The sequence below is a fragment of the Chrysemys picta genome, chromosome 2 (genome assembly GCF_011386835.1).
Source record: "Chrysemys picta bellii isolate R12L10 chromosome 2, ASM1138683v2, whole genome shotgun sequence".
Classification (NCBI taxonomy): domain Eukaryota; kingdom Metazoa; phylum Chordata; order Testudines; family Emydidae; genus Chrysemys; species Chrysemys picta.
The window spans coordinates 287,710,173-287,734,545 of NC_088792.1; the positions used below are offsets into that span (position 1 = coordinate 287,710,173).

General features: G+C 50.4%; 1 protein-coding gene across 9 annotated transcripts in view; it reads left to right on the plus strand.

Annotated features, from left to right (window-relative positions):
- Positions 1-24,373, plus strand: part of ARHGAP39 (Rho GTPase activating protein 39) — a 395,325-nt gene that overhangs the window by 248,092 nt on the left and 122,860 nt on the right. For all 9 annotated transcript variants that reach the window (XM_065586365.1, XM_065586367.1, XM_065586366.1 and 6 more), the window contains one exon: positions 11,581-12,142. In XM_065586365.1, coding sequence (XP_065442437.1) covers positions 11,581-12,142 — 562 coding nt within the window. The remainder of the gene's footprint in view (positions 1-11,580; positions 12,143-24,373) is intronic.

The following is a 24,373-nucleotide window of genomic DNA, read 5'->3' on the forward strand; positions in this document are numbered from 1 at the left end:
TGGAAGCCCTGACGGTGCTGATTGTTGCTAGAAAAGGTGATGATACAGGAGTATCACCCATCCCCTGGCACAGCTCCATTTCTGCTGTGGGTGTCCCTGAGTCTGCTGGCAGGTGGCTTGGTGATGGCCCCCAGTTCTCATACCACATTACTTAAATACCTTGGGACCATAATGATCATGGGATGAAATTAAAAGAATACTTAATACTAATGCTCTGCCCATCTCCAGCGCCACTCATCTGTGGATCTCAAAGCACTTTAGAGGCATGGAAGAGGCCTCCGTTGGTTGAGTACTATGTCCAGTTTGGGCACAATGGCAAGAGTCCACAGGAGAGCAACAAAACGGATAAAAGGTTTAGAAACCCTGAGCTGCGAGGCAAGGCTGAAGGAATTGGGTGTGTTTACTCGAGCGCATAGGAGACAGAGGAGGGACATGATAAGTCTGTTACAAAGTGGACGGTGATCAATTTTCTTCATGTTCATTGAGGGTAGGACACGAAGGAATCATCTTAATTTGCAGCGAGGGAGATTTAGATTAGATATTAGGAAAATCTTTCCAACCCTAAGGATAGTTAAGCACTGGAACAGATTATCTTGTTAGGTTGTGAAATTCCCATCATTGGAGGTTTTTAAGAACAGGTTAAGAAGATCTAGTGGGGGAGTGGGGGGAGGTGAGATGGACTTGGCCCTGGCCTGGCATGCGGGGATGAACTAGATGGTCTCTTGAGTTCCCTTCCAGCCCTACATTGCTATGACAAAGTCTTGCAGCAGCCAGAGCAGCAGGGGAATGTTCGCCCTGTTAAACCGATGGGAGACACAAGCCCAGAGGCAAAGTCAGTCTCCTAAAGTCAAAGGGTGAATCTGTGTTAGGGTGAGGAAGAGAACCGCTGATCTCCTGCTGCCTAGGCCATAGATTGTCCTCCTGCCCTGAGAGTGAGCAGTAAGAAGGACTTGCTGGCGATGGGAGTGCACAGAGACAGTCTCCCAAGGGAAGGGGGGGAAACCTTGTTACATGGGGCAGTTGAATCTTGTGTGGACAAACCACTAGTAATGAGCAGTCGGGCAATCCTGCACAGGCAGGGAGATGGGGCCCAACATGTCTCCACTCTCTAAAATCTCTGGTTCACCTTATCCCTTGGACCTGTTGACTCTCCCTACAAGTACCAAATGTTTGGGGGATAGTTCACTCCTAGGAGTAAAGGAAATGTTGTTTTATTTCAGCCAACAATGGATCAGCAGCAATTCAAACCCTCCATTCGTGCTCCATGCAGCAAGAGGGATCAAAGCCCTGATGAGTAGCTTTCTGGGTGGTTTTCTCACTACTTCCCCTGCACCCACCTGCTCTCATTTTCTTCCTGCTGCTGTTGGTTTCCCCGTTGCCTCTGCCCCTTTCCATCTCACTGTGGCTTATCTTTGCCCTGTTCTCCTCATGCAGTGCCCAGAAGAGGGAGGCCTCAGCCGCGATGAGATATGGCACTGGGTGGAGGCCCCAGGAATAGCAGAGCACTATCGCCGTCCTTGATTTCACACCCGAGTGGGCCCCAGTGGAAAACACGGCTGTGAAGTGACAAAGGAAGGATGTTGGATTCTTCCAAATCAGAAGCAACGACTAGTCCTAGGTCTCTGTATCGATCTCAGGGCATATTTCCAAACTGGCAAAGATTCTGACGAAAAGAAATAAGCCTCACTGCACAATGCTGGCTGTAAAATAGCTTAAAGCCTTTCAGTGTTTGCAGAGTCCATTCAGCTGGGAATCCGGCTTTTGAAATACAAGGCCAGCTTCATCCCTGGGGTAACTTTGGGTTAGGGGGAGGAGAGACTCAGCAGCTACCGTTTGTAACTGTTTGGACGGCCCTGTCTGCCCCAGGAGATGAGGGTCGTTCCTGGATGCTCTTTGCGCAGCTTTGCAGAAGTCCGTCCTGCCCATGGAAAGGCTCCCAGGCTTTGTGAGTCTAGCCATGTGGCTCTCAGTCACACGAGGCTTGTAGGCATGCCTACAAGGGCAAATATAGTGCCCATCTATAAAAAGGGAAATAAAAACAACCCAGGAAACTACAGACCAGTTAGTTTAACTTCTGTGCCAGGGAAGATAATGGAACAAGTAATTAAGGACATCATCTGCAAACACTTGGATGGTGGTAAGGTGATAGGGAACAGCCAGCATGGATTTGTAAAGAACAAATCATGTCAAACCAATCTGATAGCTTTCTTCGATAGGATAACGAGTCTTGTGGGTAAGGGAGAAGCGGTGGATGTGGTATACCTAGACTTTAGTAAGGCATTTGATACGGTCTCGCATGATATTCTTATCGATAAACTAGGCAAATACAATTTAGATGGGGCTACTATAAGGTGGTTGCATAACTGGCTGGATAACCGTACTCAGAGAGTTGTTATTAATGGTTCCCAATCCTGCTGGAAAGGCATAACGAGTGGGGTTCCGCAGGGGTCTGTTTTGGGACCGGCTCTGTTCAATATCTTCATTAACGACTTAGATATTGGCATAGAAAGTACGCTTATTAAGTTTGCGGATGATACCAAACTGGGAGGGATTGCAACTGCTTTGGAGGACAGGGTCATAATTCAAAATGATCTGGACAAATTGGAGAAATGGTCTGAGTTAAACAGGATGAAGTTTAACAAAGACAAATGCAAAGTGCTCCACTTAGGAAGAAAAAATCAGTTTCACACACACACAGAATGGGAAGAGACTGTCTGGGAAGGAGTACAGCAGAAAGGGATCTAGGGGTTAGAGTGGACCACAAGCTAAATATGAGTCAACAGTGTGATGCTGTTGCAAAAAAAGCAAACATGATTCTGGGATGTATTAACAGGTGTGTTGTGAGCAAGACACGAGAAGTCATTCTTCCGCTCTACTCTGCTCTGGTTAGGCCTCAGCTGGAGTATTGTGTCCAGTTCTGGGCACCGCATTTCAAGAAAGATGTGGAGAAATTGGAAAGGGTCCAGAGAAGAGCAGCAAGAATGATTAAAGGTCTTGAGAACATGACCTATGAAGGAAGGCTGAAAGAATTGGGTTTGTTTAGTTTGGAAAAGAGAAGACTGAGAGGGGACATGATAGCAGTTTTCAGGTATTTAAAAGGGTGTCATAAGGAGGAGGGAGAAAACTTGTTCACCTTAGCCTCTAAGGATAGAACAAGAACCAATGGACTTAAACTGCAGCAAGGGAGGTCTAGGTTGGACATTAGGAAAAAGTTCCTAACTGTCAGGGTGGTTAAACACTGGAATAAATTGCCTAGGGAGGTTGTGGAATCTCTGTCTCTGGAGATATTTAAGAGTAGGTTAGATAATGTCTATCAGGGATGGTCTAGACAGTATTTGGTCCTGCCATGCGGGCAGGGGACTGGACTCGATGACCTCTCGAGGTCCCTTCCAGTCCTAGAGTCTATGAATCTATGAATCTACGCCGCCCACCTCAGCAGCAGTAAAACCGCGCTCCTGTAGAAGCATGTTGGAGTTTCCTGTCTTGTTCGGAGACCTTCCTGCTGCTTGTGCAGTGAGGCTCTGCCAGAGAAGTCACGTTGTGGATGAGAAAGTAACATTAGCCTAGGACTTATGAACAGCTCTGAACTGGAGCTTCAGTTTGACAGCTAGATCTGCCGGTCCGGGATTGTCTCTTTTCTGTGTCGTACGGCCCTCAGCAGGATGGGGCTCTGAACCCAGGGAGGCTTATGGATGCTACTAGAATATAAATATTCAGTAACAGTCGACTGAAGAGTTTAAAAAGCCAAACCTGTGCCTGCGTCTCCACCGGTAAATCTTATTTAGCTGGCACTGAAGGCTGCCCGCTGAGGGGCCGATCCCCGGCTGGTATAAATTGTCAGTGCTCGGCTGAAGTCCAATGGACAGCTTACACCAGCTGAAGATCTGCCTTGAGTGGGGGCTTAGCGATAAGAGAGAGGAAAGATAAGAATGCCTGTACTGGGTCAGACCAGGGGTCCATCTAGCCCAGGGGTGGGCAAACTTTTTGGCCCGAGGGCCACATCAGGGTTGCAAAACTGTATGGAGGGCCGAGTAGGGAAGGTTGTGCTGCCCCAAACAGCCTGGCCTCCACCCCCTATCCGGGCCCTCCCATGTTCCGCCCCCTGACTGCCCCCCTCAGAACCACCGATCCATCCAACCCCCCTGCTCCTTGACTGTTCCCCCCCCCCCAACCTCCGCCCCATCCAACCGCCCCCTGTCCCCTGACTGCCCCCCGGGACTCACTGCTCCCCGCCCCCTTACCATGGCGGAGCCAGCCACGCTGCCACGCTGCCCAGCAGGAGCAGTGGGCCAGAGCGTGGGCGGCATGGCGCGCTGAGGCTGTGGGGGAGAGGGGACAGCGGGGGAGGGACCGGGGGCTAGCCTCCCCAACCGGGACTCAGAGGCCGGGCAGGATGGTCCCGTGGGCCACATGTGGCCCACGGGCCGTAGTTTACCCACCTCTGATGCAGCCCAATGTCTTGTTTTCCGACAGTGGCCGGTGCCAGATGTTTAAAAGGGAATGGACAGAACAGGGCAATTATTGAGTGATCCAGCCCCTGGGGTCCAGTCCCAGCCTCAGTCAGAGGCTTAAGGACACCCAGAGCATGAGATTGTGTTCCTGACCATCTTGGCCAATAGCCATTGGTGCCCTTATCCTCCATGGGGATAAGCCACTTTCACCTGAGCCAAGGAGCAAAGCAGTTGTAAATGTCACCAAGCTTCATTTGCAGAGGTTGGGAATAGAAGAGGGGTAGTTAGGTAACCGTGTGTATTTTAATATGTGTATTACGGTGGTGCCTCGAGGCCCCGGTCAGGAGCGGGGCCTTGTGCTAGGCCCTGTACAAACGACTGCTTGATTGGATGTTAGATAACACAGTGGGGCCTGCAGCAACCAAGACCTGCTCTCAGAGGAGTTTTCCCAGGTCCTCCAATCTGTCTTCAGAAGTGCAGGATTGGGCTCCTGGAGACCAAGATTTTTCGTCTCCCATCAGGCCCAGGCAAAAGAAGGCTCTGCCATATCCCTGACTCCCAGAGGTGGCGATAGAGCCTTGACCTCCCAATTCCCTGGGTAGTGCCTGGGCTCCTGCACTCATTCATTGACCGTGCCCCAAAATAAGGTGCTAGGGGTTATGCTGCTTTGAAGTTGTTTCTCCTCTTCAGCTGCTCATTGGTCATGTCAGCATCCCTCCCTTCGCCTGTCCCCCGGCCCATTCTCCCATCTCCTAATATGAGCTGAACCTACCCCAAAGGTCGAATGAGGTGTAGAACCAAATCCTGCTGAAAGTCCCTCCTGCTTTTGCCTCTCCCTAAAGAGACCCCATTGTGCCAGCGTGTGGCACATCCCCCTGCATGTCTCATGCCCCTGTCTGGCCCAGCTGTGACTGCAGGGCCATTTAGTCACGCCAGCTCCATCTCCTAAGACGATCAATGGCTTTCATGAGCTTCTCTGGAGGACTGGACCCAGGGTGTGGTGCTGTACAGGTGGCCGGCCAGCTGCGGGTACAGAAGTGCAGTGGAGTTCAGTGGAAAGGGTGCTTGCCTGGGACTTGAGCCCTGGGTTCAGTTCACAGCTCAGCTACAGACTTTCTGTGGCACCACGGGGAAGTCATTTAGCCTCTCTGTGCCTCCGTTCCCATCGGGAAATTGAGAGAACTCTTCTCGGCGTCCCCAGGGGGCTGCCGGATAAAATCCATGAAAAGCTGAGAGGTGCTCAGACACTGCAGTGATAAGGGCCATATAAATAGATGGAAACTTGGCACTCTCCTCTCTTGCTGTTCCTTCTGTGGTGTTGCTGTGGCCATCACCGTGGTGTCTGGTCACTAATAGTAATCATGGCATTTATAGGGAGCTCTTACATTACATGCACTTTACAAACATTAACAAAGAAATTCCCCAGCAGCCCAGTGGGGTGGCCAAGAAACTCCCTGTATTTACAAAAAGAACGGGAGTACTTGTGGCACCTTAGAGACTAACAAATTTATTTCAGCATAAGCTTTCGTGGGCTGCAGCCCACTTCTTCAGATGCACAGAGTGGAACACACAGACAGAAGATATTTATCCATACAGAGAACATGAAAAGGTGGAAGTTCGCATACCACTTGTAAGAGGCCAATCAATTGAGATGAGCCATCAGTAGCAGCAAAAGAAAAAACTTTGAAGTGATAATCGAGATGACCCATAGAAGGTGTGAGGAGATCTTAACATGGGGGGCAAAAAATTCAATTAGTGTAATGACCCAACCATTCCCAGTCTCTGTTTAGGCCTAAGTTAATTGTGTCTAATTTGCATATTAATTCGAGTTCCGCAGTCTCTCTTTGGAGTCTGTTTTTGAAGTTTTTTTGTTGCAAAACTGACACTTTCAAGTCTGTCACTGAGTGATTAGAGCGGTTGAAGTGTTCTCCCACTGGTTTTTGAATCATATGATTCCTCATGTCAGATTTGTATTTAGACAGCAAATATTCTCTCTGCTCCTATGTATGGAACACCTTCCCTGGGCTGCTCCTGATCCCTTCTCAACACCACCCCTTCAGCATTGCCCACAGGAAATCAGCCAGGCTCAGTGGAAAGAGGGGATTGTACCTGTTCATGGACATAACTGCCTTGGCTTTTGTTTATTATTTTGTATCACTGTGTATTAAAAATGTATATATTGGATCGTCTCCCTCTCTAGTCTTCATAATCTGTTTGTCTTCTTGGATCCTAAACTGGTTGGAGCAAAGACCATCTGTGTATGTTTATACAACACCTACTACACCAGGGCCCTGGTCAAGGCTACTCTAATATAAATACAAATACACTTTGCAGCTGAGGAAACTGAGGCAGGGGAAGTGACTTGTGCAAGGGATTTGGTTTGGGAGTTGGAATTAGAACTCAGGATTTCTTGATTTCCAGTCGAGGGCTTAAGCCACTGGACCTCATCTCACTCTGCCCTCTGGGCCAGCTGTTATTTTTAGGAATAGTTACGTTTCCTGGCTTTATGCAAAACTCCCCTCATACATGCTGGAATTGCTGTCAGGTTTTGGTTTAAATACATTTCTCTTTACATCTGGTCTACATTTCCTAGACACCACTAATTTTAAAGGCACACTGACAAGGCCTCCCATTTCAAATCAGTATAAATCTCTAGTGCTTTACAAACATGAATTAACTTCCGCTCATTCTCTGTCACGGGCTGTATGTCGTAAGGGCAGTATCTGGTCCCCATGGAATAGGTTCCTGGTCCATGACTGGGGTGTCTATGAGCTACAATGATCCAAATAATTGAGGTGTTAACTTCAGCTCTGCTTCCCCCGCCCTTTGCTCAATGATTGTTTGTAAGGCAGAAGGGGGCCCTAGTGTTTTGGAGTGAACATCTCTGTCCTTTCTGCTTCCTGTTCTAGGCCCTGGTTCGGGACAGCACAATCAATGCATCTTAAGCACATGCTTCTGTGATGTCCTGAACAGCAAAGCTTTCCTGACTCTGACCCCTACATGCTAGTTTTGTGGGAAAGACCTTGCTGAATATGGGGTTTTTCCCCCTCTGCCTAGTCACTCTCTGAGTTCACAGCCCTCTGAAGTAGACAAACATCCATTTCTTTTACCAGTGGGGAAACTGAGTCATGGAATGATTTGACTAAAGTCACACTGGAGATCTGGGGCAATGGTGGAAATAGAATGTGAGTCCCTTGACTCCTCAGGCTTGTGCTCCAACCACAAGACTTTCCTTCTTTCTGAAAGTTGCAGTGTGTTAGCAAACTACTGCTGGTTATACCCAAACCCAGTCCCTCCAACTCTGCGGAACTAACATTAAAAACACCGTAGCCATGGCTTGCCATAGGTCCTCCACACAAACACATCTCTGCATGTGTTGTAGAGTGCACACATGCTGGACGCTTTGCCTGGGAGACGTTCAGTGAAAGCAGAGCTGGTTTTGTGACCCCCTTCCTGTAATGTTGGTTACTCTGTCACTATGGAAAGATGAAGTTTTCTCGTGAAGTTCTCTGCCTAGTGGCCTTCTCCATGAGTGCACCACGTTCACATTCCCATCTCCCCTGGATAGCTGTCTTTTGCCAGAACACGTTTATTTTGAGCTGTTGGGAGCTAGTGAGTATTTTCGCACAGCTGCAGAATGTGTCTCAGATGAGATGTAAAAACCAAGGGCCTGTTCACTTGTGGTTATTAAAGCTCCTACAGCCATTTTCACATGAGTAGGAGTGTCAGCCCCAGCTTCTTGGCCAACTTAGAGTATTGCATTCTGCCTACCTTCCATTTCTAGTGGATATGGGACCTTTTTCATCACTTCCTGGTCTACCCTATGGTGTAGCATTGCTGTGCTTGGTTAAATAGCTGTTATTTCACCCCAGAGCTGGCTGCATTTCATTGCTGAGCGAAGCGTCACGTGCAAAAAATAGTAATGACAAGCGCACTGTGTAAACACAAGATGGAGTTATTAGCTGCATGTATAAAGATAACTGAACGGAGACTGATGTTCATAGCTGCCTTAATGTTTTCGCTCCAGTGTTCTCATTAGAATCTGAACGCTGGGTTAAATTCTGTACTACTTTATATCCTGTACAACTCGTGGCCTGAGCAATCTTTGCAGCTTGTACTTTTCAGTCTCTCTGTTCTCTCCGTAATCACCCCCAAGTCATTTTCTGTCAGGTTAGACAGCTTTGTATCAACGCAGATAGTGACCGTGCACTTTATGTGCTGAGGGCTTGTATATACAGGAGAGCTAGCGTGGTATAAGGTGAGGTGTGAATTTAAGTCATGGAGTTATACCATTGTGTAGAAAATCTTCTTTGGATATAAAAGTGTCTTTTTTCAATCTGGCTTAGGTTGCATGAGTAAAAGTTTAGGCTAAACCAAAAAAAGGCACTCTCATAGCAGAATAAGAGTGTCTACACTGAGGGTTTTTCATAGATTCTAGGACTGGAAGGAACCTCGAGAGGTCATCGAGTCCAGTCCCCTGCCCACATGGCAGGACCAAATACTGTCTAGACCATCCCTGATAGACATTTATCTAACCTACTCTTAAATATCTCCAGAGATGGAGATTCCACAACCTCCCTAGGCAATTTATTCCAGTGTTTAACCACCCTGACAGTTAGGAACTTTTTCCTAATGTCCAACCTAGACCTCCCTTGCTGCAGTTTAAGCCCATTGGTTCTTGTTCTATCCTTAGAGGCTAAGGTGAACAAGTTTTCTCCCTCCTCCTTATGACACCCTTTTAAATACCTGAAAACTGCTATCATGGTTATACCGGTATAGCTGTGCCATGCAGAGACGGGCTAAGGCAGTGACTTCCAAGGCTGTGCTGGGCACTGATGCATTGCATACCGTGTGTAGAGTATGTATTTGGGGAGGAAGAATGATCTTGTGGTTAAGGAACAGGTCTGGGTTTTGCCACATGATGGTGGGCAAATCACTTCCCTTCTCCCTGCCTCAGTTTCCCCTTCTGTAAAATGGGGATGACCGTTCCCTACAGGGACGTTGCAAGGTTTAGTTTGTTAATGTTTGTAAAGTGCTTTGAGGTCCTTAGAGGGAAGGTGCAAATGTGCAGTGCAAATTGATATTGACTGTTATTCGGGTGTGCCCGGAGGGAGAAAGCTTTGACATCAACTCTTCGCAAAAAAGCCTAGAACTTCATGTGCAAGTGCCTGGGCTCCAGGCCTGGGCAGAACCTTTTTGTGCCCCAAGACCTAACTGGGTCTGGAAGCCCTTCCAAAATACTGGACTCCCCAGGGGCCTAATGGGACCTAGCTCATGTACTCTCCTTTCCCAGGAGCTGTCTGCTGTAGTATTTGCTGTAGGTGGCACCCCGGTTTCTGGTGCCTTCCCCATACGCCAAATCACATGCTTCAGAGTGGAGAACCCCACTTCCTCCCACAGCCTCTGGGGGGCAGGCAGTAACCCCACAAATACTTGCTGCATTGACTTGATCTGGGCAGGGGCAATATCTCAGTGAGCGCCAGGAGCCGTTCGGCAGCTCCTACATGGAGTCACACACCCCCTCCCCCACAGCAATAGCACAACATCCTGAGTCCTCAGTGCCTGAATACAGAGCACGGCTGTGGAGCCCGAGTCACAGTCCAGACTGCCCCAGCTTCAGGGCCAGAACAGGGCTCCTCTGCCCCTGCAGGGAGCAATGCCAGCTCTGAGTGGTGAGACCCGCTCTCTGCTGTGTTGCCTGGTGTCTGGCTCTGTGGTTGCCATGATGGTCAGGTCTCCTCCGCTGTGTCTGGACCACACCGCTCGTCTGGCTACCGCTAGGCCCTGACCTGTTCAATGTGCCGCTCCCCAACCCCCCAAATCCAGGCTGCGTCTGGGTCTGCTCTGTGTGTTCACTGCCCAAGCTCATGGTCCTCTTCTCACCACCAAGCCGTGTCCTGTAACCAATCCCCTGTCCCCACTTGGGCTGGGCTGGGCTGAGCTCCTGCTGTCATTTGCTTCCAATGAGAGAGCGAACGCACGTGGGATTTCCTCCCAGTCCTTTAACCAACCGGGGTCTGGGGCACGGGCCAGGTCCCCTCTCTGCCCACCCCTGGAGGGTGAGGTGGAGGGCTGGTGCTTGTACACTGCTGCCACGTGCCTAGTCAGTGAGGGGCTGCACAGCACAATTCAGAGAAAAGCCACAAACAAATGTCCATGCCAGACGCATTCTCAGTGCTATAGCGAGCCCGCCGCAGGGCAGGACGGGACACAATCCTCTGCAGAGTAATGTCCAAAGCCTGCCTGCCTGTCTGGAGGTTTTAAAGAACTAAATCTTTCCAGGCCGCAGTCTGTTGGGTGAATAACCGCCTGCTTGTGCAGCATATTCCTCTTGAATGGGGCTATATTTCTGCCTAGTCCAGAGCCAGCCCAGTCTTCAGCTTCTGAACTTCCAGAGGGAAAAATCTCATTCACACCTATTTGTATTCAACTCTGAATACAAAGCACGGCCCCAGTATAGACCCCAACAGGCCCTCCCCTCTCAGGGCACATGGACGTTTGAAGTGTGGCTTGGTGGAGCATCTTCTACTCAGCAGACTCTGGTTACAGGTGAGTGTCTTCCCTTTCCAGCCGTACACTGAGCTGGATAAACATGTATAGCCTACCAGTGGTCTGAGATGGTGACTTGTATATATCCCAGTTACGTGGAGAGGCCTGCGGCAGGTAATGCAATCTGCCATTCCAGTCTGCTTTCCACCCTGCGGGAAGCTCTCCATGGAGTTCCAGCCTGGACTGTCCCACTGGCTTCCTTTGCCCATAGCTGTAAGTAGGAGTGAGCACAAATGGCCATAGTGATTGGTGGGGAGGGGGGATGAATGGAGCAATGGCATCGGCTGATCAGTGGCTTCGCTCACCTGCTCTAATTCGCTCTCTCCCAGTGAGTAACTGATGATATTGGCTGGTGAAATGTGACTGCTGAAGTGTTTTACTTATTATACATGATTCTGTCTGTTAGCTTTACATCTTTGTAGGGTTTAGGAATCCCTCTCCTAGGAGCGTCCACATCTTGGTGGGTGCGTTGAGTGCCCTGTTAATTCTGTAATGATTGATTTGCTGTTCACTGTATGTGAAGGATCTAAGTGGGTCAATGCAGGTAGTAACAATGACTTGTCTGGCTATTGTTTCTCAGTCGGAGGATCTTGGTGCCTGTGCCCAGTTTGAGAGCAGCAGACAGAACAGAAATATGATGCCTAGTGCCAGCTGTGTCTTCCCTACCTTCACCCTACGAAAGCCCTCCTCGGAGACGGACATTGAGAACTGGGCCTCCAAGCACTTCAACAAGCACACCCAAGGGCTCTTCCGGAGGAAGGTCTCCATTGCCAACATGCTGGCCTGGAGCAGCGAGTCCATCAAGAAGCCCATGATCATGACCACCGACCGCAACGTCAAGAAGGAAGCCTGTGAGATATTTAAACTGATTCAGATGTACATGGGGGACCGGCGGGCCAAGGCGGATCAACTCAACGTGGCTTTGGAGATCGCCACCAAGGGCTGGAGCATGCAGGGTCTGAGGGACGAGCTGTACATCCAGCTTTGCCGGCAGACCACTGAGAACTTCCGTTATGAGAGTCTGGCACGGGGCTGGGAGCTAATGGCTATTTGCCTGGCCTTCTTCCCACCCACTCCCAAATTCCATTCCTACCTAGAAGGATATATTTACCGGCACATGGATCCGGTGAATGACACCAAAGGTAAGAGAGAGACCGCTGTTGGTTGGTGTTGTCCCTAAAGAACTGGCAACCCCTTTTCCTTTTGTACTGTGCATTGTGTCCTCCCTGTGAGACGAGTGCAGCACTTGTAAATAACCCGCCAGCCAGAGGAGCTTAGTGAAGGCATCCTTAGGCTTTAGCACTGGCCTTTCATCCCTGGGACACTGTGAAATCCAGCATGAAATGAGCTCAGTAGCTTCAAATGACAACTAATGGTCTCACCACGCACCAGCTGGGCTCTTTTACACATGCACACATGCCACAGGCACACCCGTGTAACATACACATGTTTGGGTCCCTATTCATCTCTGCTCAGGGCCCACACAGACCTGTGCTGGTCCTCAGCCTGTATTTGTTCTAAGGAGAAATGTAAGTAGCCAGACCTGCATTTTGCTTATCTCTAGTGAGGAACATTTCCTAGATTGCTGCTGTGTGATGTTTACGGCTGTCCATGGCCTGTAGATTCGCTAACGCTGGCACGGCACTCTGTCAGTAGAGAGTAGCCGGGGCATCTGGATGGCCCACTTGATTATGGCAAGAAAAATGACTGTGTGGAAAAAAGGCTTCTCTGCACATTCGGAGTCAGATCTGCTGACTTCGGTAACAACGTTCATTTTTTACTCCTGTTAGCCCTGCAGAGACAACCCAGCTGTGGGAAAGGGAGCTGGATTCTCTCCTGGCTTCTGCATCATCATCAGAATGATGAACTCGGTTCCAATAGCAGAATCTTCTTATCAGTGATGATACAGAAGCTGGAGAGCAGCACCCAGCTTGACTCAGACATGAGGGGCAGGCTGTGGAGCTGGCCGTTGGAAACACCAGTTTCTCATAAATTTAGTACGTTTCATCTGGAGTCCGTGAAAGATCTCCCAAGGCCGTTTTTAAGGGTCCCTTTTCGGAGCTGAACTGCACTTCAAAAGTGACAATTTCCTGTACTCCCCCTCCGCTGCGCAAGTTGCTCTCTAGACACGCAAGCTTCCCAATGCTAATCTCACTTTGGTTAGCACAGCATTAAACCTGAATCTACATGCTCCTTGCTCAGGTTTGAAGCCATCAAAGCCATTAGGCCATTGACTTGGCTGGGAGCAGGATTCAGGCCCTAAATAAGAAGGATGCAGTGGGATTGGCAGCATTTTGTTCTGGTAGCCAGTGGGTGTGCACAAGCGTAGTCTGAGCCTGCTTTTTCGTGGGAGCAAATCCTCACAGTGCTCTTGAACTGATCAGTTTGCAGGGATGGGACGGTGGGAAGGCTTCCATGTGCTCTTCGCAGGAGCGAGGGAAAAGCTTGCACCACCCAATCTCATTTTGTGCAGTGTCTGTCATGCCAACTGTCTCCCAAAGTGCACATGCTTCGCGATGGGAAATACACCCAGCAGCTCCTCCGGCTCCTCCTGGCTTTGCACTGCCTCTCTGCTGTGCCATTGCTGTAAACGTGCTCTAGGCAAGTCTGGGGAGGATCACCCAGGTGTAGGGGCTCCCAGCGGCTTACAGCCTCGCCGGGAAAAGGACTAGAGAAAAGAGAGCACGGTTGGGGCACATTGATCCTGGGCTGCATTTTCAGCGCCCTGTGACCCCTGTGTAAGTTAGCAGCCTGGACATTGCTCTGTCTCTCAGTGCGTGGGGGGCACAGCCAGGCACAAAGCAATGCCAGGATCCGGGGAGTGCGAAGGAGAGCATTTCACACCCCACCCCCTGACCTGGAGAGCCAGCTGCAGGAGGCAGAAGAGAGGGTTTCAGGGGAGGTTTCAACACAGAAAGAACAGTGATAAGATACAGGAGAAGGCTCACAGACCAGGGCTAGCCAGGGCGCTGGGAGAAATCAGAGAAATGTTGCCACTAGATGAGCTAAGAAGAGGCTGACACTCATGGAAGGTTTGTAAACGTCCCTAGATAGGCAGAGGGCATTTTGTACTGGATCTGGAAGTGAGGGGGGAGCAGTAGAGGCAAAAAACTGAACTAGCTTCAAGACTGAGGTTGATAAGCTTATGGAGGGGATGGTCTGACGGGACTGCCTGCAACGGCGTGTGGCCCATCGGCAACTGCCAGTAGCAAAAATCCCCAACTGCTGGAGCCGGGACACTAGATGGGGAGGGCTCTGAGTTACTACACAGAATTCTTTCCCAGGTGTCTGGCTGGCTGGTCTCGCCCACATGCTCAGGGTCTAACTAATCGCCATATTTGGGGTCAGGAAGGAATTTTCCCCTGGGTCAGATTGGCAGAGACCCTGCAGGGGTTTTCACCTTCTTCTGCAGCGTGGGGCACAGGTCACTGGCAGGTTTAAACTAGTGTAAATGGTGGATTCTCTGTAACTTGAAGTCTTCAAACCACGATTTGAGGACGTCAGTAGCTCAGCTAGAGGTTAGGGGTCTATTCCAGGAGCGGGGTGGGGGGGGGGGTGGGAGGAGGGTCTGTGGCTGCAGTGTGCCAGTGGTCAGAGTAGATGATCATGCTGGTCCCTTCTGACGTTAAAGTCTATGAGTCTGTGACCGGAAGGGAGATAAGAATGGGCTTCTCTTGTCTACACAGCAACTAGACATCTGCAGCCAGGCCGTGGCAGACTAGCGCTTGGGCTGCAGGGCAGTTTCACTATCTGGAGCCTGGGCTCTAGGATCCAGTGAGGTGGGGGGCGGGAGGGGTCCCAGAGCTTGGGCTCTAGTCTGAGTCCAGAAGTTTACGCAGCAATGAAACAGCCCTGCCTGAGCCGAATCAGCTGGCACGGGCCAGCCGTGGGTTTTTCTTTGCTGTGTAGACGTGCCCTCTGTCCGGTGAGCTGCATTCTGCACGGGCTGGCGTTCAGGCCATCAAGAGGGCCAGGAGGAAGTTAGACGGACCTCAGCACATCCCGTCTTTCTCTCCAGGCTCTGCCGGTGAGTTGGAAAGAGAAGCAGTTGCCTCTTTGAAAGCTACCCCTCTGCAAGTTCTATTTCAGCTCTGACCCATTAAGTGTCATTTCCCTATAAATGTCACCGGCAATATGGCAATCCCTGAGTCATCTGCTTTCCACCGCCTTGCTGGCCGGCGCTGCAGTTAAAGCTGGTAATTGGTGACTCTAGACACTATTAACGTAAGACTTTTCTTTTCAATCATGAAGCAGTAAACCATATCTTAACTCCTGACCGGGGCAAGCCGCAGCTAAAGCTCTCTACCTGACCACCATTCAGGAGCAAATGATTTTTTTAAGGAGGTGTGAAAATGCATTAAACTGTTGCCTTTTCCTTTACCTTTTAATAAGTCACCAGGAGTCCCTGAGATGACAACGCTACAAAATCAGAGAGAGAACAAAGGTGCCGACACCTTTCCTGGCAGGCTGGAGCTGTAGACAGTCATTAAAAGAAGCCACGCGGTTGGCTGTGAAGTTTCCTTTATTTCTTGACCCAAGTTTCCCCTGCTGTATAGTCAGCAGCTTCTCAGGCGACATCCCAGCCTCAGGAGTGAAGAACTCTCTCTGTCCCTTCAGCTCCCATCCAGTACGTGCGCTGCCCCCGGGGACAAACCTTGCTCTGCTTGGCCTCTTGAACAAATGCCTTCAGTCTAGTTTCATCAACAGCATAATGTGCTGTTTGGTTGATTCTCTTCATTACAGTTCTGCATTGGAGCCTACGGCCTGCTGTAACCCCTGCTGGCAATTCAAACCCAGGCTGGGGAGCCGCCCTCTCTTTTCCCTGCACACTCGCCCTTAGGCTCATCTGGTCAGTGGCTGCTTACGGGGTTAGTCTTGCAGAACACAGATATCAACACACCTGTATACAAGTGTGTTAATTCTACATAGCCCGGTTCCTCCTCCTCCACGGCCTTCCCAAGTCACCGCTGTCCAGGCGCCCCGTTCATCTCCTGATCTGCTTCAAAATCCCCCCTCCCCCACTTTTTAAAAAAGACTCGACTTAGGGTAACTGCGGTAATCAGCTCTGCTAGGACCCTGGCAGCCTCACAGACTCCCAGGCTCCCGGGCTGCCCCCCCGGGAGCAGGGTCCAGCCACCCAGCCTTCTTGCCCTGACTCCCAGCCAGGAGCGGGGTCCAACCGCCCGGCTCTCCAGGGAGTGGGGGGCAGCTGGACTCTCGCTTCCCAGCTTTCCTGTCCGTTTCATGGCTCCTGCCATTGCCAGGACAGCCAGCAGTCAATGTAAGACACTGCGTCACCCTAACCACACCCACACAAGCCCTACGCCTCTCATGGAGGTGGAGGTATGTCTGTGTAGTGGGACACTTACAGCGGCAGGAGCAAGTGACATAGATCGACGTAAGCTGCCTCATAGTGTAGACCAGGCCTCAGTCCAAGCAACGTTACCATCTTAGTGTGTCTCTTCCTTCCAAATCCCGCTCCGTCCCTGCTCAAAGTCTAGTCACCTATTGCGCAAGCGCCTTCTCCTGTGCGTCTCCTGCTGCCTAGAACAGCCTTTCTGTCTCTCTCCATCCATTTCAAATCATAGCTGAAAACCTCTTTTGTCCTTGTCTCTCCCTCTTAGCTTCTCTCTGCCTTAAATTATGTACAGCAAGACCCCTTAAATCAAGCTGGAACATCACAACATGGGTCTTGTGTTCTCCAAAGGCTGCATATGTGAATTAAAGCTCTATTGAATCTATCTGATCTACTGGCTTGTCTGGTCCCCATCACCATAAACAATATCTGAGCATCGCCCCCACATACTTAAAAGTATATAATAATAATAATAATTAATGGAGATATCCCATCTCCTAGAACTGGAAGGGACCTTGAAAGGTCATCAAGTCCAGCCCCCTGCCTTCACTAGCAGGACCATGTACTGATTTTGCCCCAGATCCCCCAGTGGCCCCCTCAAGGATTGAACTCACAACCCTGGGTTTAGCAGGCTAATGCTCAAACCACTAAGCTATCCCTCCTCCCGACAGCAATAGATGTTGTAGATTGTAGATACAGCAATAACCATTTCTCCCTTCTCAGCCTGTGGGAGAACTAGCTGGATTAATAGTTTAGCATTTGTGGGGGAGTGTGTGTGTTGTGTATGCGAAGAACTTACTAAGGGAAGATGAAATCTAAGAGATGAGGTTTTTTAGATTTAGTTCTCAGTGTGATGAGGCCTGTCATCTCAGCTCATGTGGCATTGAGTTCCACAGTCTAGATCTTACTCCTGGTAAAGTTTGGTCTCATGCAATCACAATCTATAAGTGTCTACACGAGGAGAAGATTTCTGATAGTAGATGGCTCCTTAATCTTTGCATACAAAGTCACAAGATGCAATGGCTGGATGCCTAGGGTTACCATATTTCAGCAAGCAAAAAAGAGGACGGGAGGAGCCCCGCCCTAGCCCCGCCCCTGCCCCTCCCACTTCCCGCCCCCCCTGACCTCCCAACCCTCCCCCCGTTCCTTGTCCCCTGACTACCCCCTCCTGGGACCCCTGCCCCTAACTGCCCCCCAGGACTATCTAAGCCTCCCTGCCTCTTGTCCCCTGACTGCCCCAACCTTTATCCACACCCCCACCCCCAGACAGACCCCTGGGACTCCCACGCCCCATCCAACCACTCCCCACCCACTGACAGCCCCCCCCCAGAACTCCCAACCCATCTAAACCCCTCTGCTCCCTGTCCCCTGACTGCTCCGATCCCTCTCCGCACTCCTGCCCCCTGACAGCCCCCCCCAGAACTCCCAACCCATCTAAACCCCTCTGCTCCCTGTCCCCTGACTGCTCCGATCCCTCTCTCCACTCCTGCCCCCTGACAGCTCCCCCCCAGAACTCCCAGCCCCCTACCCCCCCCCCCGCTCCTTGTCCCCTAACTGCCCCCTCCTAAGACCCCCCCCCAACTGCCCCCCAGGACCCTACCCCCTACCTGTACCCTGACTGCCCAAAACTTTCTCCACTCCCTCCAAAAAGCCCCCCCCGTTTCTTGACCTCCACCTCCAGAACCTTCCTGCCCCCGGTCCCCCTTACCCTGCTGCTCAGAACAGAGTGTTGGGCTCTGTGCAGCCGAGCCGGACACATGGCTGAGCTCCCCTGCACAACAAAACCCGGTCTGGCCCTGCACAACAAAACCCGGTCTGGCCCTGCACAGTGTTGCTGGACTGGACTGCAAGGGAGCTGCTGGCTCAGAATGCAGGGCGGATCCGGCTCCTCTACAGCTGCTCCTGAGTCCAGCCCGGGACTTCCCTGCAGCCCTCCCAGCCACTCTCTGCTAATCCCGGACATTGTGAGTGATTTACAAATTCCCCCCGGACGCTATTTTTAGCACACAAAAGGAGGACATGTCCGGGGAAATCCGGACGTATGGTAACCCTATGGATGCCAAAGCTAGACAAACTCAGGCTGGAAATAAGGCAAACATTTTGAACAGAGACAGTAATTAACCATTGAAACAATTTACCAAGGAACGTGATAGTCTCCATCACTTGGAGCCTCTAAATCAAGATTGGGGGTTTCTAAAAAACGTGCTCTCGTTCAATCAGAAAATCTGGGCTTGGTGCAGGAATCCCTGGGTGAGGTTCTGTGGCCTGCGCTATGCAGGAGGTCAGATTAGGTGATCCTAGTGGTTCCTTCTGGCCTGAACATCCATGGAATTGTGAGCCTGCCCCACAGGTTGCCTGTTCCATGGTTCCAGTGGAACATAGTTATGGCTGAGGAGGGGAGGGGATCTCTCGGGTGGCTGGGGTCATTTCCACGGAGAAGTTTGAGTATCAGGACAGGGACCTTGTATCGGGCTGTATTCAGAAGGGAGCCAGTGCAGGGAGCAGAGTCCCACGGGGCTGTGTTCATGGCTCTAAGTGCTGCTATCAGATAGGCTGATGCATTTTTGTACTTTGTGGAGCTTTTCCAGGGCACAGGGCTTCATTCGTACATCTTGGTTACAGTGAGCGAACCTGGCAGCCGTGCATGGCCAGCTCTGAGTCTGCTACAAGCCGGCATACACTTCTGGCAAGGGGCAGATGGAAACTGGGAGTGTTTTGCTGCCATGACTCTTTGGGCACCCAGTGAAGATGCCCAAAGACCGAAAGGCTACAGATTGATTTAATACGCAGGAAGAGGCCCTGGAGAGCGGAGAGGTAAGGCAAGGGAAGGCAAGTTCTTGAAAATGCTTCTCTCTTCCTACCAGTATCACTTGGTCTTGCCTGGGTCCGACTGCTCTGTGGCCGCGGTGATGCTCTGAGTTGGACACACAAGCTGGGAGATGGTGCTGGCTACATTCGATGTAGGGGAGCAGCAGAGCTGGGTGTTGTCTGTGTCCTGCTGGCCCTTCAGCCCTTGTCGGCTCCCTAGAGATGCGAATAACGTGGGGGTTCTTGGATTTTGGAGGTGGAGGAGCAATTCCCCATAACAACCTCCTGGGTTTGGTTGGAGAGGAGGGGCCTGAGCCACTTTGGGGTATTTCTGGTCACCTTGGCAACCTCTCGAGGGCCGGACAGGAGTATCTGGTGATCAGTGGTATTAGGTGCAGCAGAGAGGTCCAGCAAGGTGATGTGGATAGACTTGTCCTCTCTTGGGCACAAGGAGGCCATTCCCTAGAGCCACAAGTGCTGTCTGTACCTGTGGTGGGTTGAAAGGGACCTAGAATAATGGCAGCTACCAGATGGTGTTGGAGACGGTGGTTTTGAAGCTAGATACTGGGCAGTGGTTTGCAAGGCCTTGAAGACAAGGGTAGCTGCCACCTGCTCCACTTTTATACAGGTTAATTGTGGCCCTTGGGCCCCAGGCAAATTGCCAGAATAGGCCTCGCTTAGGCAAAGCTTGGACACCCTCTGTGTGGTCCCTGTATCTTGTGTTTGTACAGCGCGTGGATTGCTTCCAGCTCTGCCTCTTCGGGCTGGCGTGCGTGCAGCAGCTTGCACTTTATCATTGGGTTCGTCGTCAGTTCTGAAGCAGCACAGTTTAGTGCAGATGCCTGTTTTCGGTGCCGTCCAGCAGAGCCAGATAGGTCCCCATGCACCTATGGCAGCTGGGAACACCATTAAAGCTCAAACAGGCTTTCAAGTGGCTGTCTTCTGCCATCTCCCCCGGTGCCTTTGCCTGTGAACTGCCAGCCTGCAAAGTGATATGATGGCAAAAAAGGCCCATGTCATTTTGTGACTATACATGCAAAGGCCTCAAGTCCTGGGGCAGGGAGGGGCTAACCCCACTGTACCTGGCTGTGGGAGCCTGAATCAGGAATGCTGGGTTTCATTCTGGGCATCTCATTGTTGGAAAGATATTGGCAAAGTGGAGGGAGTTCGGAGAAGAGCAACAAAAATGCTGCCTGGTTAGAAGGAGCTGGATTTAAAGAGTGAACGACGTGGAGCTTGGCTGAGTGGTGACGAAGGGAGGGGACCGGAATGGGCTCCAAATACTAGTGAGGCATAAGCACCAGGGAGGTGCTTGTATGTGGGGGTCAGGGATGCGGGGAGCAAAGATTAGAAGGGAGAAGTGGGGGATAATGTTTTGGGAAAACTACCTAAGCATGAAACTCATTGGTTCTCGGCTCATCGTCCCAAAGAAGTAAAGCTAGTGTCTCAAAGCCTTGGAAAGAACAACCCTACCCTGCTTCCCGGGATGGGACCAGGTGGCACCTCCCTCCGCTTCCCTGCGAGCGGGAGTCATGTGGGGAGCAGAGAGATGCTGCAGTGATGAGGGCAGGGTAGGGACCTGATCAGAATCGAGAGAATTGCAGAATGCCATGCAATGGGCTGTCCTGGTAGAACGTGTCCAGAGCACTGGGCACCCAGTGTGGAATAGCCGCCAGCGTTACTTGTTGGTGGGGGTGCTAGTGATCGGGGTCCACGTTCAAACAGCTTGACTAGCGCTGCTAGCAGAGCCTCCTGTAGCCAGCTGCCAAGCAGCCGGAGTGTGGAGCATCCAAGGACAGAGCAGCTTGCCGTGGGCAGAGACCATCACTGCGGCATTGTTCCTGCAAAGTTACAGCCTCTCTTTCTGCAGCGACAAACCCCTTCCCTTGTTTGCCGACTCCACTGCTGCCTGTTCTCCTGGAGTTCACATGTGGGTGGCAGGCAGCGGAGCGCTGGGCTGGACACAGAGGGCTTCTTGTTCTCGTTGGATTCAATTCCTTTACCCAGGGTAGGGTGAGATCATGTTCTCTGGCCTTGTGGCTGCTGTGGTGGCACTTTTACGGCCTGGGTTTCTGCGTGGGTGACAGCATGTATGACAGGTGCTCTGTGCTGCCTCACCCTGGGCTCTGAGCACGGACAGGGAGAAGAGCAGCCACTGTGCAAACTCCAGAATGAGAGAGTGCAGCCCCTCGCACCCCCTCCCCGAGAGCTGCAATGACGCCGACTCTTCGGGACGTTGCAGATTTGTTACCGTACCTCTCGGATCAGTATTGTGCCCATTAAACCATCCTGCCAGCAACCTGCTGGCTTCCACTCACTGAGTCACCAGAACTCTGGGTGCGTGCGTGTGTCCTCTGGTATCCGCAGCCCTCCCAAGCTTTCCCCAGCGAGAGCCACCGGGGCATTTGCCGTGGGCCCAATGGCTGCACCAGGGCACAGCACAGCCACTTTTCTTTAATGCAGAGCTGTGGCTTGTGGGTACTAAAGATTCCAATATCCAGTGCTCCATTTTGATCCAAGATGGATCAGTACCTGCTGGGACCTGCCAATCTGGGGGCAGTTTCAGGCGGAACTGTAGATGTGACACAGGGGCCATGCTGATGCTCTTGTCTCTTGGTTCCTCTGTCTCCCCTTGTTTTAAATCCTGTTTCAAACCCTCACCTGCTCTCTCCCCTTAATGCTGCTGATTTGATGTCTCTCTCTTCCTTTTCCTGAGGCTCACTCTGCTGTTCTGGGTCAGGGCCCCCCAATTGGTGGCTGTGGGTTGATTTTTATTGCTGTGCCCTGCTCCCCCTGGACTCCCATGCTTCATATCAAAGGCACTAGATAAATCGCAGTGTTATGCTGTCTTGCTGCTGATGTGATATTACGAACCCCTGTCAGAATGACTGAAGGGAAGACAAGCGGATAAGCAATGACTTGTACATTATACTAGCACCCTGTGAGGGGGCTTGTCTTCCTCCCCCTCTAACTCTAGACTTGTGTAAGGCGTTTGGCTTGGTACCACACAACATTCTGATTGCAAATCTAGAATGATATCAAATGAACGCGGTGCACATTACATGGATTAAAAGCTGGCTGAACTGTTAGGTCTCAAAATGAAATTGTAAATGGGGAATCATCTTCAAGCAGGTCTGTTTCTAGTGCAGTGGGTTCTGCCCCTACACTATTTACAATTTTTATCAGTGACCTGAAAGAAAACAAAATCGGATAAAGTTTGCAGATGACATAAAAATGTGGGGGAGTGGTAGCTAATGGAGAGGACGGGTCACTGTATGAGTGATCTGGATTGCTTGGGGAGCGTTTTGCTATGGCTAAATGTAACTGTAGACCTCTGGGACCAAAGAGTGGAGGCCATACTTACAGCATGGTGGACTCTGTTCTGGGAAGCAGCGACTCTGAAAAAGATTTGGGGATGATGGTGGATAATCAGCTGAACATGAACTCCCAGTGCAACATTGCAGCCAAAAGGGCTAGTGTGATCCATGGATGCATAAACAGGGAATCTCGACTAGGAGTGGAGACGTTATTTTACCTCTGAATTTGGCACTGCTGTGACTGCTGCTGGAATCCTGTGCCCACAATCCAAGAAAGATGTTGAAAAAATTGGAGAGGGTTTAAGAGAAGAACCACGAGAATGATGAAAGGATTAGAAAACCCGCCTTACAGTGATAGACGCCAGGAGCTCAATCTATTAGTTCAACAAAAAGAAGGTTAAGGGGTGATTTGATCACAGTCTATAAGTACCTATGTGGGGAACAAATATTTGATAGATCCTCCTCTGCTAAATTGAAGAAGTCACTAACACATTCCAATGGCTGGAAGTTAAAGCTAGACAAATTCAGTTTAGAAAGAAGTCATAATTTTTTAACAGTGAAGGTAATTGGCCATTGGATCAATTTACCCCAAGGGTCTTGGTGGATTCTCCATCACTGGCAATTTTAAAATCCAGATGGGTGGTTTCTCTAACAGCTCTGCTCTAGGAATGATTTGGGGCAGGGCTCTGGCCTGTGTTACACAGGAGTTCAGGCTAGATAATCACAATGGTCCCTGGTTTTGGAATCTATAAGTCTACCTAAGGGACCATTTAAGGTATGGTGGCCCTTAAAGACCAATTCTCTGGTCACCTGTCCTATGATGGCTACTCGTCAATCCCTGATTGTAATTTCCCCAAGGGCTTGATAACCTGGACCTTAGAAAGTCCTGTCCCTCTCAGCTGTTTCCCAAGAATCTCTCCCCACTCCATGGGCGGTTTCAGCTCCTTCCCAACCTCTCTCACAGCGCCTCCTTCTGCCTAAGCTGCAGCCTTTTCTCCCAGCTGCTGCTAGTCAAATAATTAGCCTCAGGTGGGGGAAGCTGTTCTGTCCATTGACTCCTTTGTGGCTGTTGCTGTGTAGGGTTTATACACCCCCTCACCATGCGCCAATCCTGCAAGCCCAGCAGCTGCAGAGCTCCCACTGACCCGAGCTCTCCAGGGCCTGGCCCCCGTGCTGTAAACAGACTGAAAATGAAGGTAGTTGTTGATAGTCATCCCATCCCCCTGTCTCCCTTAGCCACCCTATAACCAAGCTCACGGTACATACGGAGTAATCAGAGCATGGGATTAGGAGTGAAGAGACCCATATTTTATTCCTGGCTCTGCACCTAACTTTATGTGCAAATGCAGTATAGTCCTGTCCAGTAATATATATAACAGGTGCTTCAAAAGGGCCAGTTTATCAAAGCTAAAAACAATCATGAGCAAAATTGAATGGGAGATAAATAAAAACATAAAAATGTGAAGGACACTGGAGTGCTGTTTAAGAATGCTTTACTAGGCACCCCAAACCCCACAATTCTGCAATCACTTAAAGTTTCGTTAGTTAGAACCCCTCCCCCCAAACATCCTGGTTAACGGGTCATGAAAGTAGCAAGTAAAAAAAAATTTAATAGAAAAATGGAGAAGTTGATTGCAATGAAAACAAAGTGGCATTTAGGAAATGCAGACAATTGATAAGACAAGCTAAAGGTCTCAGTGAACAATCTATGGCTAACAAGGTTAAGGACAATAAGAGGCAATTCTTTAAATATATCAGGAACAAACAACTACCTTACATTAGCACAGCTCCAGTATAATGATAGTAAAATTATCAATCAAGATGCTGAAAAGGCAGAAAAATAATCAACAAATATTTCTGTATCTGAAAGGAAGCAGACTGATGTACTCATA